This window comes from Dermacentor silvarum, chromosome 6, assembly GCF_013339745.2.
Source record: "Dermacentor silvarum isolate Dsil-2018 chromosome 6, BIME_Dsil_1.4, whole genome shotgun sequence".
NCBI lineage: Eukaryota > Metazoa > Arthropoda > Arachnida > Ixodida > Ixodidae > Dermacentor > Dermacentor silvarum.
The window spans coordinates 187,955,313-187,973,425 of record NC_051159.1 but is presented as its reverse complement, the minus strand read 5'-3'; the positions used below and the strand labels follow the sequence as shown (position 1 = coordinate 187,973,425).

Here is an 18,113-nt window from a genome sequence, read left to right as displayed (position 1 = left end):
GGAGAGTAAAGAGCAGAGTTCCTATTAATCTCTTCGGCTTAGCAGCAAAGGAAGTTTTGCAGAATTTTCAATACTTAGCATGATGACTGGTCTGGTTACATATATTGTGGCTTCATAACTTTTGACGAAGGCTGCAATGCCATCAACAGAAGCTACAGGAGACAGCAGCTGCAAAGCTGTTTTCACACAACCTATATAGGCATTTGCCTGCATTGTGGTGGCCACAAAGCGAAGCGCAGAGAATAAATTCTGGTTGCACCTCAAGACAGGGAGAAGATTCAGCATTCTTTTGTGGCTCCTGTTATCACAGGCTTTTGTAGGCAGTGGTATGGATGCAATAATTCTTAGATATACATACACTACAAGTAGGTAGCAAACCCAATGGGCTGAAGGGACATTTCTTTATTATTCAAAGTTGTATTCTACATCATCCGACAAATTCATTAATTAGCACTCAATGCCATAAATTTGTTGACTCTCTGATATAACTACATGTGAAGATCAACTACCATTGCAGGAATAGCTAGCATAAAGCGGACCTTGCATAAACTGCTTGCTATGTGCCGCTCAAAGTACGAGCAAGTGGAATAGCTTAGAGTATTCTCTTGCATGAACAGAAGGCTAATGTGAGTTGATAACTACTCATCAAAACAAACCAGAAAAAAATAATAAGAGCTCCTCGTCGTCAACTACACTCATTAATATGAGGAAAATAACAGGAGCACACACAATTGTCTTAGTTTTCTTGGCACAACTCCACATAACAAAAACTGACTGGGCAATGCTGAAGGTAAAGTTGTAAAATGTCACAGTTGTGCCTCAGATTATTAAATAAACTTTTTAAAATGATATGAAAGGGAACACCATATTTACATATGCCTATAGTTTTTCTCATTCTTGCACTGAATCAGAAAAATGCCATCAGGCATACTTTTTATCATAAGAACTATGTTGTAGGCAGCAGAAAGCGAACTTAGATGACAGCTGAAATTGTTATTTGAACACAAATTTAGAGTTCCCTTTCACATTTGTCCACAGAGTATGAGTTTTAGCAACTAGCAAGTAGTCATAAAACAGATACCCAGGTTATCTTACAGCTATGAAAGTTGGGAGAAGCAATGTACTGAAACAGCTTTTCGTCCTTATCCTCTCCTTCAGTGTGTTTTGTTGCAAGACACTGATTCACCAGTCCAAACTACAGATCTCAACGAGGACTGAGCTCAGCAAGAGCAGGATATCCCATGTACACACCATCAGTCACTCTCTGCCTCCACTGAGAATTTGCTTGCTACTATGTTCCCAGCCACCTATCCACGGCGTAGGTACTATTGACACAACTAAATTATGACAGCTCTTCTCTGCTGCAGCACCACTTGTCTGCTCAGTCACATCCAGCAAGTAGAAGTGTTACACTTAACAGGCACAGTTAGGTCAGACAATCCTGAATTGGTGTACATGCCTTCTTATGCATACACTCCACCTACACTCTCTATACATAAAGGATTAAAAACAATGTCCAGATTGCAACTTCAATAATCACAACCAAGTGCACAGTGGGAGCAAGGTTGAACCAAATGAAGTGCTCCAGAAGGGTCAGTCAGCATTCACACAGGATGAACCTCTCTTTGTCAAGGCATGCTTTAGATGTTATGCGCTAGTTCAATGGGCCTGATGTGATGATAACATACGACATTTGCTTTATGCAACAGAAGCTGCAAGAAAAAATAAAAATGAAAATAAAGAAAACGGAGAGCTGGTGTACATCTTTCCCGGTATTACAGCGTTTTTCTTTCACAGATTGCTACCATCCAAGCAATGCCACACTGCTATCACCATATTAACCCCAAGATAAGCCAAGGATGAAAAGGTTGCCTTGAAAAGGATACATCCATTTATGAAGATGTCAGCCGACCTTTCTCATCCACTGTGCACTTACAGTTCTCGGCCATTCATCACAACTCTGAACACAACAGAAGCGCTGAGAGAAGCACATCCCCCAACCTATCAAGGCAAAAGCCACAGATCAAATCATCACGGCTGCAAGTTCTATGCTGCTTTCTGTCTTCATTCCACTTCATGTACAAGTCCACAATGGTGCACTCTCTGGTACAGACCACTCAAGACAAAATCAGCTCAATGATGAGGCTGCCATCCCATCCCTGACTGCGGCTGCAGGCTTCTGATTGTGCACAAGGGCCTTGAAGAGCTTCCTTTTGGCCTCCAGGGCATGATGATGATGGCCGTCACCATCCCTCGCTTTCTCCTGGCTGTCCCAAGAGATGAGCGAGTCCCCATCGGTGTCCAGTAGGCTGGGCTGCTGCTGTTCCAGCTGTTCATCGCTCGACAACAAAGTCCAACCTTCAGTCACATATTCCCCCTGAGCATCATCGTCCTCCTGTCCTGCATCAATGCACTCGACCGCACCTTTGAGGGTGTCCCGCACCTGGAAGGAAAGCAGTGCAGGTCAAAGCCTAGCATGCAGTACCCTGTCCATCTGCTGCCACTGCGTTCCCACTCGGCAGCTGGTGTGCGTGACCAGCTGCTGAATTGAAAAGAGTGGCATTTCATGGACAATGCCGTGACCACATGAAGAGTCACAAACGTATTTCCCACCCTTTTGAGACGAGCAATGGCCAGCATGACTTCATCTTCTCTCTGCAGTTGTTGTGACAGCACCGACTCCTGAAGCAGCACCAGGTGAGCACTCATCTGGCGACAGCACGAATCTATCACCTGCTGCATGTCGCAAACCTGCTTGCGCAATTGCTGGACTTCCTCGGTTGGCGTTTTCTGCAAGTTCAGGGACGAATGCAGTAAGGTCGTGTGTACAGTGATGGGGCAACAGAAAATAGGAATGGCCAGATCAGAGGTGCAGTCATATAGTAGTGCAATATCTATATCTGCAATACTCTATTAAGAGTTCTTTTAATATTGGTACAAGACTGCCAAGATGGTTTTCTCAAGAATGACACTGCAAATGATACATTCAAAATTCAGAAACCCTTGACATTTATATACTGAATCCAAAGGTTGCGTCATCAAACTTCACTGGGGGACATTCTCTTATTTACCTATGCACCAAAAGAAATTGATGCCTCTCATTGCGTCAAGAACATTTGTTAATGTAACATACGCATTGCACCAGCCCAATTGGAAATATTAATATTCTTGGTATAAGCGCGAAGAAGACACGGACGGTGGCGGAAGAAGACAGGACGAGCGCTAACTCACAACTAAATCTTTATTGGAAAGAACAAACATATAAAAGTGATTGAAAAAAACCGTAGCAAAGAAAAACATCACATGGTCGAAAGGATAACAGTTACCAGAAAAAACAAATCAGAAAATAGTGAATTCGCTAAAATTTAAACAAGAAAAAACACTACTTCGCACTGACGCACATGCTGAGCAAATATTGAAATTCACCTTCTGACAATGATAATGATGCTTGGCTAACACAAGTTTCTCCTAATCTTTTTATGTGAAATGCCTCAATTATTTCGCGTGTAGTTTGGCATTTGTGTCTAGAAAGGACTTTTGTGCCTTCAAACAATGGCCTTACAACTGCACGTAAAACAATGCAAGGCTAGATGAGAAGCATTGGGATTGTTAAGAGGATGCTGATGTTCGTTTAGTCTAATATTGAGGCACCTGCCGCTCTGTCCAATTTAAGCTTTACCGCACTTGAGTGGAATGTGATAGACTATGCCTGTGTCACAATATGCTAAAGGGGACACGTGCCTAAGGCCACAATCATTTTTCTTTGCATTCAAACGTTGCATTCGCGGAGCAGGGCTTCTACAGCCTCGGAGAGGAATGAACCACCACGGCCACTCAGTAGCTTGCGAGGCGCACCGTGTCGAAGAATAAGGTTGCGAAGGATGAACAAGCCGACTTCACGTGCTGTGGCCACCGGAAGAACTGAAGTTTCGGCGTAGCGCATGAGGTGGCCCACGGTGACGATAACCCAGCGGCTGCCATCTGGAGTGTACGGTAGAGGGCCGTACAAGTCAATGCCGATACGGTCGAAAGGCCGGGAGGGACAAGGCAATGGTTGAAGCGGCCCTGTTATCTGGTTAGGTGGGCTCTTGCGGCGTTGACACTTGGAGCACTAGTGGACATACTGCCGCACGAAGCTCTACATTCTGCGCCAGTAGTATCGAAGCCGTAGGCGTGCATACGTCTTTAGTACACCGGCGTGGGCGCATTGCAGATTGACATGAAAAGAGGCACAGATGTCGGAACGTAGATGGCGAGTAATCACAAGTAACCATTTACGGCCATCAGATAAGTAGTTGCGGTGATACAGGAGCCCTTCGTGGATGGCAAAGTGGCGAGCAGTGCGCCGAAGCGGTCAGGTGGTGCAGGGTGACGGCTGCGATAAATACTCCAGAAGAGAGGCTATCCAAGGATACCGGCGTTGCTCAGATGGCATGTCGGCGAATGTAAGAGAAGAAGAATCGTAGCTTGAGACAGACACAGCACCATACTCATCGGGCAGTGGTGAGCGTGAAAGAGCGTCAGCAACCGAATGCTTACAGCCTGACCAGCAGATAACACGGATGTCATAGTCCTGTAGCCAAATCGCCCAACGAGCTAGGCGACTAGATGGGTCTTTTAATGATGACAACCAGCACAGGGCGTGGTGATCAGTCACTACGCCAAATGGATGGCCATATATGTAAGGTCGAAATTTGGTGATTGCCCAAACGATTGCAAGACATTCTTTTTCGGTGACCGAATAGTTCGTTTCTGCTTTGGTGAGAGTGCGGCTGGCAGTAAGAGATGACGTGCTCTTCGAAACCAGACTTACGCTAGGCAAGAATAGCACCGAGGCCTACTCCATTAGCGTCCGTGTGGATTTCTGTTGGAGCGTCTGGGTCAAAGTAGCGTAGAATAGGTGGGGATATCAAAAAATGGCGTAAGATGGCGAACGTGTCTTTGCAAACTGTAGACCATGCCGAGATGCCTTGGCTGTTGGCAATCAGCTGCGTTAAGAGGGCGAGTATGGACGCGAAATTACGCAGGGATCGGCGAAAGTACGAACACAGGCCTATAAAGCTACGGAGTTCCTTCAGCGTAGACAGCCTGGGGAACTCGGCGACGGCGCGAAGCTTTGCAGGGTTGGGAAGGACACCGTCCTTGCTGACAATGTGGCCTAAGATGGTAAGCCGGCGGGTGGCAAAGTGGTACTCCTTTGGGTTAAGCTGCAGCTCCAGCGTCTGAAAGCCAAGTCAGGACGCCTGCGAGGCGGTTCAGATGGGAATCAAAGTCCTTCGAAAAGACTATGACGTCGTCCAGGTAGCAAAGACGTGTGTCATTTGAGGCCTTTAAGAATGTTGTCCACAAGGCGTTCGAAGGTGGCAGGCGCATTACAAACGCCGAATAGCATCACGTTAACTCATATAACCCGTTTGGGGTTACAAACGCAGTGTTCGGACGGTCAGTGCCATTCATAGGGACCTGCCAATACCCAGATCGAAGGTCCAAAGAGGCAAAAGAACTCAGCTCCTTGCAAGCAGTCAAGAGCATCGTCGATTCTGGGCAGCAGATAAACATCTTTTCGTGTTATCTTGTTAAGGCGCCTATAATCAATGTAAAATCTGATGCTACTGTCCTTTTTCTTCACCAACACAACTGGGGAGGCCCAAGGGCTGTGTGAGGGTTCTATTATGCCACGATGAAGCATGTTGTTGACCTGTTCGTCAATGACACGGCGTTCAGCGTGAAAAACTCGGTAGGGAGGCTGGCGTAGCGGTGCATGGGTGCCGGTCCGGTGTCAATGTGGTGAACTATGGCGGATGTGCGGCCCAAGAAAGATTGCGTATGATCGAACGACATCCGAAAGCTGTCGAGCAGTTCCAAGAGTTGGGTACGCTGGGCAGGTGGGAGTTCGAAATCAATTGACGGAAGGAAGGCTTCTAAGGAGGACGAATCGGCGGTGGCAACAGGAGTAATGCTCTCGATGAGAAGACTTATCGTGTCGTCAGGCAGTTGAGTAGAGTAGACGGAATCAATATCGTCAAGCCGACCTATACATTCACCACAGAATAAAGTGGCTGGGGAATAGGACTGATTCGTGACATAAATGGCGCTGCAAGAGTTTTCGACTGTGAGAACTGCAAAAGGGAGGGGCAAGTCCTTACGAGAGGTGAAGGCTTCGGAGGGCACAAACAGGGCGGTGGAAGAGGGAGCATAGCCGCAAGAAAGTGGCACAAGAACACAAGACAAAGGAGGTATGTCAGTGTCCGCGGCAACGGCCACTCGAGAAGGCGGCTTGTCAGATGCGGCGTCACATGTCGGTGACAACTCAAGTTCAGCACGGGCACAGTCAACAACGGCATGGTTAGTAGCAAGAAAGTCCCAACCCAAAATAACGTTGTGTGAACACGGTGAAAAAACGACAAATTCGACTACATACAAAATGTCCTGAATGACAAGGCGAGCTGTGCATGCCACTGAAGGTTGAATGTGGTGCACAGGTTGCAGTATGCAGGGAGACGTCGGAAAGCGGATCGTTATCGTTTTTAACTTGCGGCACAGTTCTCCACTAAGAACAGACACAGCGGCTCCAGTATCGACAAGTGCTTGCACAGAAACACCTTCAATATTCACGGTTATTTCGTTCGCAGGTAGAAATTGATGCCTTGAAGTTGTCGGCACGAGCGCAGTTCTTGCCTCCGGAACTGTGATGGCTAGTTTTCCGTTTGGACGGCTGGGGGTCGACGAACCATAGAGGAAAGGGAACGGCGACGCGGTGAGAGCGACCGACGTGGGCTGTAGTCACGTCGATTCGGTGAGCTGTCCATGGTTGAGTGGGAGGAGATCGGGTGTGGTGGCTCAGAAGGAAAGTAGCCTTGATTTACTTCGCCCGCACTAGTACGGAAGTCACGACGATGACAGAAACGTGCGACATGGCCAGGTAGACAACAGAAGTAGCAAATAAGCCTGTTGTCGTGGGTGCACCAAGGGTTAGTGGATGGCGGCAGTGTTGCCAGGTTTGGCTATATATAGCCAAATTGGGCTACGGGAAAAAATTTTTGGCGTCGACTTGGACGAGTTGGCTATGTGGCTATATTTGGACTACTGAAAATCTGCGACTTGGCTTTGTTTGGGCTATAAGTGGCACCCTAATGCACGCTCCAGAGGTGGCTCTGATCGGGTAGAAGCAAATCTCGAAGGCTATATGTTTTAGCTGGCTGAGCCGGCCGCATGGCTGTGTGTGTGTGCGTGCATGAAATGATTCCCCCCCCCCCCCGCCTTCCCTTCTCTCTCTGCGCCATTGTCTGAGCCGGTGGATTTGATGCACTTAACCCTTTGCGGTCCTGCCCGACAATGCAACACGGCCGTAGCAGTCCCATGTCGGGCACCGCCCGACAAGGGTGTTCGGGGCTTAAATTTTGCGTTTTTTCTCACTGCAATTCATGCGCATTCTTTGTATACATGATGCGCCCTCTCTTGAGGGATAAATAAACTTTGTTGAAGTTTACTTCTTGCCCTAGAGTGCAGCACAATGTTCAGCACTGTTTCTGGATACCAGAAACCGGCTCCACCGGATTCAAAATACGCATCGACGAAGACCAAAACATCCTTGTGCTGAGCACTGCCTCAGAAGCTACGGCCTCAGCTCTAAGCAAGATGCAGAATATTACAATTGGTGCAACAACATATGATATTGTATCATACGGAATATCCCCCGATAACTTGTGCAAAGGGGTGATATACAACATCGATCACGACACCACGCCAGAAATGCTACTTAAACGCATTGAATCTCCCGGATACGAGGCGCTGACATGTAGAAGACTAGGAAACACAACCATGGTGATCACATTCCTGGGGAAAACAGTACCATATTACATCGAATTTTCCGGCCTTCTTCTGCGGTGCTACCTCTACAAGAGGACCGTGCCACATTGCCGAACCTGCAACGAGACAGGCCACAGAGAGGACGTCTGCCCGCGTCCCCCCGCCACACCCAAGTGCAGGGAGTGCGGCACTTCGCTAGCAACAGAGCAGCACGAGTGCAACCCTCGGTGCTCTCTGTGCGGCGGGAACCACCCGACGGCAGCCAAAACCTGCCCCAACAGATTCCTGCCACCCGTCAACCGTCGGCAGCAGGCCCTGAGAGCAGGCTCCTCGTCTCCGAGACCACGTGGCGAGCGTTCAGCTTTCCGCAAGTCGCGATCCCCGAAACGACGCGGAGCTGTCCTGCAGAGGAGCAGTTCCAGGCCGCGTTCCGGTTCCGGTTCTAGGCGCAGGACCTCATCGCGACGACGGATGCCATCCCATGGCAGGACCTCGAGCCGTGAACGTTCCGCAAGTGGCAGGAGGGGAAGCAAGGGAGCAGCGCAGGTCACGCAGCAGGTGAGCTGGGCACAGGTTGTTTCTCCCAAAGCTCGTCCCCCCCCCCCCCCGTGTTGACACAGAGCTGGCACAGGCACACCCCCACATTAGGCGTCTCACTGAAGAGAACGCAACACTCAAAGCAGAAATCAGTAAAGTACACGCAGAGTTCGTAGCACTTAAAGATGAATTGTTAGGAAGAAATAGTACTACCCCTACGCAAAGCACTTCAACCCCACCCCCGGAGAAGCGGAAACGGGAAGAGCAACCAGCGCACACAGTCACTTCAAATCCAACACCGCAACGAGCAACCGCCCAGCCCACTACACCACAGGGAGTCATTCCCGTCCAATATGCCACTCCTCAGAAGGTAGAGGAGATAGTAGCAAAGGCCATTCAGAGCCTTCAGACATCCCTGCAAGCTACTATGCAACAACTCACAGCTATACAACAGTCAGCTGCACAACAACAACAATTCGCAACTCAACAACAACACTCTAACACTGAGATGGCGGAACGCATCATGAGACTAGAGGAACGCATACTAGCACTGGAAGCTCATCAAAGCTGGCGCCCCAAGAAAGCAGCTCATCAGCCCCTACCAGATTTGCCAGATTCTCTAGGATCACCAGAACCCCACCTGGTGCGTGCATCACCACCCCTTAATAACCAAGATGGCTCCTCCTCAACATATATGCAGTAAGCCCGGGGGCTCCCCCGGCGAAACCACGGTGTGGAAGTGGAATTGCCGGGGCTACAAGAACAAGCATGGATCGCTGATACAATACATCGCCACATCAACAAGACCACCTGAAATCATCGCACTGCAAGAGACGAACACACACGTCCGCCTACCCGGATACGTCACGTATGGCACCGATATGGGTGACAGCCTTCACACCCTGGTCAGTAAGAAGCTAGTGGCCGTTCAACACCATCTCCAACAATCCGAACCGCTTGCCATTCTGCTCGAAATTATCCCGCAGGCAACAAAGAAGAAGGGTCCCATGTTCGTTCTAAACGCCTACTGTCGGCCGAAAAGCACGCCATCGGTCCTCAAACAGGTTTTGGAGCAAGCCACGCACGCAGCAGGCAACCATCCGCTTCTAATAGTGGGCGATTTCAATGCAGCCCACCCCCTCTGGAGTTATACGTACACCAACCCCAGGGGAAACCTGCTTCACAAAGTTATTGAGGACATGGACCTCACACTCGTCAACGATCCAAGGAGTAGCATGAGGCTCGGCACAAGTGTTACAAGAGACACGAACCCCGACTTAACCCTCACCAGAAATATCCCCCAAGCTTGCTGGACCAATCTGGCGGAGTACCTAGGCAGCGACCACGCGCTGCTAGCCACCACTCTCCATGGCCTCGAATACAAAGCCAGGATAGGCACTGCTCGCCTCACGGATTGGACCAAGCTGCGGGAGATAAGAGAAGAAAGAGCTACAAACGAGCAAAGCCTACAGCTTCAGTCAATTAAGGACTGGATCACTCAGCTCCACCAGGATGTGAAGGCGCATACTAAAATACTTGAAACGTCCACCACCACTCCAAGCATCGACGCTCGCTTGCTCCACATGTGGGAAGCCCGGCGTAGCCTGCTGAAGCATTGGAAAAGGCAAAGATTAAATCGCAAGCTCAAGAGGCAAATCGCAATACTCACACAAGAGGCTGAGGAATACACTAATACACTCTGCCGCGAAAATTGGCTATCCCTCTGCGACAGCTTGAGAGGAAGACTGAGTACTTCCAAGACGTGGAAGTTATTGAGGTATTTAATCAACCCGGCCAGCAGCAAAACGGAATCCCACCACAATATGGCCCGAGTAATCCACCAATTTCCAGGAAACGAGGCGGACCTCCTTTTGACTCTCAAAGCCCAGTACTTCCCCACACAGCCATCGGAGCCTCTGCCACCCTACACCGGCACCCCAAATGAGCTTGTAGCGCCCACCGACGCCGCAGCGCGGAGCGCTTTGTTCGGCGCTCTCAGCCGGTGCCTTGGCGCCGGCTATCAAAGAAAGAAAAAAATAAAGAAGCGCAGCGCGTGCTCGAAGCGCAAGCTCGGCACGCGCAGTGTCGTTCCAAAAGCCAGCCACGCTGGTCGTCGCAGCCCCGTCGCTCGGCTCACCGCCTTCGCCCTTCTGATCAGGGACGCTAGATGAGGACACTCATCTACATGAAGTAACAGCGGCGATAATGGATTTGAGACGCCAGACAGCCCCGGGAATGGACCAAATCACCAATAAGGCACTTGTCAATCTTGACAACCCCTTGCTACTACAGCTTACCGCTCACCTTAACGAAGTATGGAGGGAAGGAAACCTTCCCGAGGACTGGAAAATGGCCGAGGTTCGTCTGATACCGAAGCCAGGCAAGCCACCAGCCATTGAGAACCTACGACCAATCTCCCTCACTTCAGGTGTAGGAAAGCTCCTAGAGCACATCGTTCTCAACCGGCTACAACCATTCCTGGAGGACTCGGGGAAACTTCCAACAACGATGATAGGATTCCGTCCACACCTCTCAACTCAAGACATCCTACTTCAGCTGAAAGAGGAGGTGATTGTACCAGCGACACGCAACTCCCCCACGGCTATCCTCGCCTTAGATCTTAAAGGGGCGTTCGATAACGTCAAGCATACAGCAATCTTACAGAGGCTAAACACGCTGGGCTGTGGGGCCAGGACGTATTCCTATATCAGAGATTTCCTCTCAGATAGAAAAGCCATCCTAAAGGTCGGGGACCAAGCCACAGACCCCTTTCTACTGGGCGGGCGCGGCACACGACAGGGCGCAGTATTATCCCCTCTCCTTTTCAATATCGCCCTAATAGGCCTCCCGCCGCTCCTCGATAACACCCCATGGATCCGGCATGGCCTATATGCCGACGACATTACCATCTGGTCGTCCACGGGGTTCATCGGGGCAATGGAGAGCCGCTTGCAGGAAGCGGCAGACGTGGTGAGCGACTATGCTAAGTCTTGCGGCCTCAGCTGCGCCCCCCAAAAGTCAGAGCTACTCCTGGTCTCACCACGAAAGAAGCATGCATCCGACTCGCCCACTATCAACATACAACTGGAGGGACACACCATCGTTCCGTCTAGATATTGGGAATGGTTTTCCAGTCGGATCCCACCAACACAATATTAATTAACAAGCTTAAGAATACAACAGCCCAAGTTACCCACATGATCCGGCGAATAACAACCAAGACAAGAGGCATGGGGGAGGCGGACACGCTTCGGCTTGTCCAAGCCTTCGTCGTGTCTCGAATAACTTATGCTATTCCATACGCACTACTGAACGCAACGGAATTCACAAAAATCAACACAATGATCAGAAAGGCATATAAGCAGGCGATGGGCCTGCCGATCACTACGTCCACAGAACGCCTACTACGACTAGGCATGCACAACACGGCCGAGGAGCTGATCGAGGCACATTTATCTAGCCAGCGAACAAGGTTGGCGGTTACGGAAGCGGGGAGGTCCATCCTCTTACGTCTGGGGCTATCTGCTCCTCTCAGCCATCCGCCGCCTCAGACTGTTAGCTTACCCCATGCCATCCGGAGCAACATCACCGTACCTCCTCTACCTCGCAACATGCACCCAGTGCACCACGCACAGCGAAGGGAGGCCCGGGCTCGGGTCATACACAAGTGATACGGGACTTTGCCCTCTACAGCCTACACGGATGAGAGGTTTTACCCCAGACGCGCAGCCACAACAGCCACCGTAATCATCAACAAAGAACATCGGAGCAGCATTTCGCTCACCGGATACAATCCCCTCCAAGCCGAGGAAGCGGCCATAGCCCTCGCGCTCTCCCAAACACAGGTTGAAGTCATAGTTACCGACTCCCAACAGGCGTGCCGCAACTTCGCTAGCGGCAGAATTCATGCCACTACGCTCAAGATAATAAATCAAAAGCCGCCAACCAGATCAGTCATAATCATCTGGGCGCCAGCTCATCACGGCATTCCTGGCAACGAGGTCGCCAACCACGTGGCTCGAGATTTGACCCACCGAGCCGACGCTGAGGAATCTGAACCCGAGCGCATGCACCCTCTAGTCTCATACCAAGACATCACACTACACTACAAGCTAACCCGCAGAACATATGCACCCCCACACAAGTCACTACCTAGAGAGCAGGAGCGATTCCTCCGAGCTCTACAGGTTAACACATTCCCCCACCCAACCAGAAACCACCTCATAGCCCCTACACAATTCTCTCCGCAATGCCGCTTCTGCGCAGAGCCCGGGTCCCTCAGGCACATAGTAGGGGGTTGCAGAGAGGCACCACTCAATCCTCCGAACCCTTACCACACGAACGAGCTTTGGGAGAGAGCCTTGGCCAGCTCCGACCTCGAAGATCAGCAACGGCTGATTGCGAGGGCCCAGGACGCGACCCGAGCTCACGGCATTCTGGAATGAGGACGCCTCTCCAAAGCTGCACTTGCACATTAAAGATGTTTATTCTCTCTGGATACCAGAGAGTTCTCACTTGCGCGCAGAACAGCACGTTCGCGCGCAATAAACACGATGCGCCATCTCTTGAGGGATAAATAAACTTTGTTTGTTGAAGTTTACTTCTCTTTGCACTAGGGTACAGCACAATGTTCAGCACGGCTTCTGGATACAAGAGCGTTCTCACTTGCGCGCGCAACCGCACGTTCGCACGGTTCGCTGAGAAGCATGACCACATTTTCACCGTGTGCGTTTTACGGTGGTGCATTTAGTGAAAGCTTCTAGGGGTTTCCATTGTCAATGGCTTTATTTTGAAGCGCACACAGCTGCAGAATCATGGTGAGAAAGAACAGCGACACCTACAGTACCGCCGCAACCTCATCCTACAGCTGGTGGGTGACGTGAGGGCTAGAGCCAAAATGCGAGGCCCGTCTGCGCGGAAGGAGTGCGAGGAAAGGCTAGATGGGAGGAGCCATTTCATCTACAAGCTCCCAGGCCGAAGCAACAAAGACTGTGCTGCTTGTAGCGATCGAAAAACAAACGGAGGCAGGAGGGAAACTGTGTTTTTCTGCAAAACCTGCAGTAACAACCCTGGCCTGCACCCAGGAGAACGCTTCGAGTGGTATCACACGCTGCTCAAATATTGGTAGAGGAGTTGCCTGCAGAATGCAAGAGAAAAAATAAATATCCTGTGAGTTTTTCTTCCACAGTTGGTGGTTTTGCTAGCGGTGCCACAAACTGGCAAAATAGTTTCGGACCGGAACAGCCGGAAAGTGGGTAAACGTTTCGGACCGCAAAGGGTTAAACTTGCACCCTGCTTGACCGTTCGGCACCCGATCCCCGGGCACCAGGATGAACCTGGGAGTAGTGAGTTTTTCACAGTACAATGTACTACTAACATACTCACTCATACTATGCTCAGGAAGGGAGAGCAATAACATAGGGTCGGGGCCGTCGGGCGATCGTGGCGCCGACATGAAAGAAGGGAAGCACGGGTGGATGACAACCTCCAGTGTGTTCATGGCCATGTCTTCCGGGTGAAGTATCGTGCTGGGCACAGCTTTAGACCTACTCCACGTTTCTGGCACGAAGCTTTACTGCCATTTTCCTTTTCCTGCTAGATGGATTTTTCTTCGTGCTTACATGATTCATTTCTATAGGCTGGACATAAGATCGGATCCTCCTAAGGGAGGAGAATCCAAACATGAGGAAGTGGGCCAAGTGTACGAGACCGTATAAAAAAGAATGGGAGCAAGACCCCGAGTCAAAGGTGGGTTCTGGTGCTTTTACTTCTAGATGATGTGCCCGTAACGTCACGAATGCAGATACTCATTCTGCTAATATCGAAACATGTTTGCCACCATGACATCAGTGCACCAAGTCCCATGAACTTCACCCACCGTGTTAGCTTAGCTTGTGAGGTGTCGTGCCGCTGGCTCGAAGACGCGGGTTTGATTCCCAGCTAAGGCAGTAGCATTTCGATCAAGGCGAAATGCAGGAACAATGGTGTACTTAGATTTAGGTGCGCATAAAGGAACCCGAGGTGGCCAAAATTAATCCGGAGTCCCCCACTGCGTCATGCCTCCCAATCATATCGTGGTTTTGGCACGTAAAATCACAGCAATTATTAGAGTTTTTGAATAGGGGCCTCAAACGTTTTTGGGCCCCAAAGAACCAGCGTTGCACAAGACGCAAACTGTGTTTGGGTTTTGCGTTGGGCACACTATTTCATCAATTTAGCGGGAGCCCCAAAAACTGCCACAAAAACTTTCGTCAACAAACATGGCGGCGCCCATCGGAGCGATGGCTCTAACCTATCACAAAACTGGGTTCGCGATTCGTGTAACTCGTGAAGTTCATACGCTAGAGGAAGTGATTGCAGTTATCGCTTTCTCTCAACTAACATGTGCAATGAAGATTGATTCATTGGGCGCCGCTGATTCCGAATTCAATTGTCGGTTTCATGGCTCGTAGGCCTAACACAGATTGACTTGGCTGGGTGAAGGTACGTAAACTTGGTTATTCAAAACTAAGCGCAAAGAGTTGCATGTTGCGAATAGAATAAGTTCTAAATTGTAATTGAACGTGAAAACACGAAAGTCCAAATTCTCTTCTGATCATAAAAACGTATATTTTATTTTAATATTTATACCAGCTTTTCTTTGACGCCATAGTGATGCTACAAGCGCAACACGCTATCCGCAAACGCAACACGCCTATTCCAAATCTCTTAACTCCTGCAAGCCTCAACGCTAACACCCGCAAAACTCTTTGGGGCCCCAAACCTTAGGGGCCCCTATTCTAAAACTTTATTAGCCATCAACATGGTTTGCTTTTTGACAGAAACCGATTTTCACAGCATAACCACTGTTATCAATTTGTTGTTTACCTTTGCCCTTTGTGCGCCGTCACGGCTTTTACCATTTCGAGCGAGTAAGTTCGGGATGTGCTCGTCGCCGAAAATGACTGCGCGCTTCTTACTCCGGTGTGCCGTTTTGCGCTGTAATCTTTTAAAGCTTTGCTTACACCGATTCAGACAGTGAGTGGCATCTGTTGTCTGACACTTTTTTAACGCATGTTCTTGGCGTGCTAGAGACCTAAGATGGCGGCCAGGTTGATGTAAATGGACACTATATAGGTAGTGTGCGTCCTGCAGCTAATCCGGGCCAAGCTAATTGAAAAAGAAAATGAAAAAAAAAAAAAAACCGATAAATCAGGATAGGACAATGAGACAAATAACGCGAGATATCATAGCGCGAAAGAGTTGTTGTAGCTCATAAAAAAAAGAAGCCGTGAGCACATCGCCGTCGCAGATCTCTGGACAGCTGAACTTCTACGCCGTAGGCAGATCGATGACGCTGAACATTATTTTTAGTTCATGTCAGCTAAAAAGCAGAGTCAGTAGTTAATATTACTGTAAATAACTAAAAACAATAACTTAGTACTATCTGTCATAAAATAAAAGCACTGATTTTGCCCTCTGCAGCGATTCGCTGGAACTTAAGAGCTTCCGGGGCCAACCAAAAAGTGTTCTGTGCAAGCATCACGGCAGCACGGACATTTTATTACGACGGGTTGTGCAAAAAAGGATTGCCGTAGTCGACTGTGAAAATGTATACACAAATAAAACTGCAAATAAAAATGGCTATATTTGGCTACGAATTATTTTGCACTTTTTTTTCTGTTTGGCTACATTTGGGCTACAACTTCTCTAGCATTTGGCTACGCCGCCTCGTCGGACCTGGCAACACTGGATGGCGGTGCGGGATGGCAAAAAGGAGGCGGGTTCGGGTGGACAGGCGCACGCGCAGCGTAGAAGGTATTTGCTGGTCGAACAGGATCTGAGCTGAGTGGCATTGCTGGTGACTGGTGGCACGCGACCTCAGCATAGGTCAGAGGAGCGGAAACAGGTGGACACTGGTAGGTGGTTGGTAGAGCCTCAGAAATTTGCTCCTCTATGGCCTGTCGTAGCGTCGAAGCAAGCGCCTGCGCGGAGTCCGGGACGCAGGGAACAAGGGTCAATTGTCGCGCCACTTCTTCTCGGACAAACTGCTGTATCTGCGGCATTAGCATTGTGGTGTCAGTAGAAACGGCACCTACAGTTAAGGCTGACATGTTGGCTGAGTCAGAGCTCGGGAGGCGTGTAGAAAAATGTGCTGTTTCCGCAACTCGTCGTAGCTCTGACAGTACTGGACCACGTCTGTGACAGTTTGGGGATTTTTGGCAATAAGCATGGAGGGCGTCGTCATCGATCCCCTTCATGATGTGTCTGATTTTATCGGCTTCAGACATAGCAGGGTTGATGTGATGGCAGAGGTCCACAATATCCTCAATGTAGGACGTGAAGTTCTCGCCAGATTGCTGGGCACGACCGCGTAAGCGCTGTTCTGTGCGGAGCTCGCGAACAGCGGGTCGGCCAAAGACTTCCGCGAAGCTTGTTTTAAAGGAGGAGCAGTTGGCAATATCAACTTCATAGTTGTGGAACCACAGCTGTGCTATGCCCGCCAGGTAGAAGTTAACATTGCTGAGTTTGGCGCTGTTATCCCACTTATTGTGAGCGCTTACCCACTCATACGAAGTGAGCCAGTCTCGACATCGTGCTCGTCGGTGCCATTGAAAATGACAGGGTCTTGCTGTCGTGGTACGCCGGAGCAGGCGACCACCGGTGGTGCAGGAGCACCTTGTTGTGGCACGTCGTCAGGCATTGCCGAGGCTGGGGGTAGAGTCTGGGTACGGAGTTCCAGGATGAAAAGGGAACCAGCACGCTCCACCAATTGATAGTATGCATTCAAGGTTAGATGCGCTTGGCATTTTTATGAATGCCAGAAACAGGCAACCGTCAAGCGGAGCGAGTGCGAGCACCAGCAACAAGAAGCGTCTTCTTCATTTTCTGCTGGCGCCCTTATTTGTCACTACAATACATATACAGGGTGTTTCAGAGAACACTTTCAAAATTTATTTAAGGTTGCCTGTGGCAGATAGCACAATTCTAGTTCATGAGCTGGTCTACTCGAAGAGGCGGACAAAACTTGCACAAGAAATTGAAATGCATAATCGAATAATTAACAAAAATTCACTAATCAAGTTTTTAACTAATTACCTGATGGCTCATATTGCAATTTACAAATTGTAGCCGTGGAGTTCGCAAGGCGGATCCACTTGGAACAAATTCTCGGGATGACACCAGTTTCGAGATATTAATTCCCGAACTTTGCGGAGAAATGCATTGGCGTTCCAGTTAATTTTGTGCTTCAATGCATAAAGCGACGTTTTGTTAAGAACCTAACTGGAACGCCAATGCATTTCTCCGCAAAGTTCGGGAATTAATATCTCGAAACTGGTGTCATCCTGAGATCGGATGATCATCCCGAGATCATCTCGGTATCGTCCAAGGGCGATAAAATCGTCACCGCGCGCCGTATGCTGTATGTGCGAGTGAAAGCGCGCGAGGGACGCGCGCTTTCACAGAGAGCGAATGCACGGCAGAGAGCAAACGCGACATCTTCCGTTGCACGAAAGGCCGTGGGGGGATGGGAGGCAACGTTGTGCTGCAACTGCGTATCTTGCGACCGGGAGTAAGGGGAACTGGCGACTCAATCTCGCGCGAGAAAGAGGAAAGTGGGAAGGGGCAGCGCGGGATGATGGGGGTGCGGCTTCTACTCTGCCAGCAACTGCGTACTTGTACTTTGTGCGGCTGCAGGCGGTCGCGCGCACCATATTTTTAAAGCGATCTGCACACGGCTCCTACCTTTGTATGCCGCTACACTTTCGCCTCTCAGTTTCCGTTAA

The 18,113-nt window shown here is 49.7% G+C and overlaps 1 protein-coding gene across 5 annotated transcripts in view; it reads right to left on the bottom strand.

Annotated features, from left to right (window-relative positions):
* Positions 1-387: 387 nt before the first annotated feature.
* Positions 388-18,113, bottom strand: part of LOC119456546 (TBC1 domain family member 5-like) — a 103,698-nt gene continuing 85,972 nt past the window's right edge. For all 5 annotated transcript variants that reach the window (XM_049669962.1, XM_049669965.1, XM_037718378.2 and 2 more), the window contains 2 exons: positions 2,614-2,790; positions 388-2,443 (listed from right to left, as the gene is read on the bottom strand). In XM_049669962.1, coding sequence (XP_049525919.1) covers positions 2,129-2,443; positions 2,614-2,790 — 492 coding nt within the window. In that variant the 3' untranslated portion in view covers positions 388-2,128. The remainder of the gene's footprint in view (positions 2,444-2,613; positions 2,791-18,113) is intronic.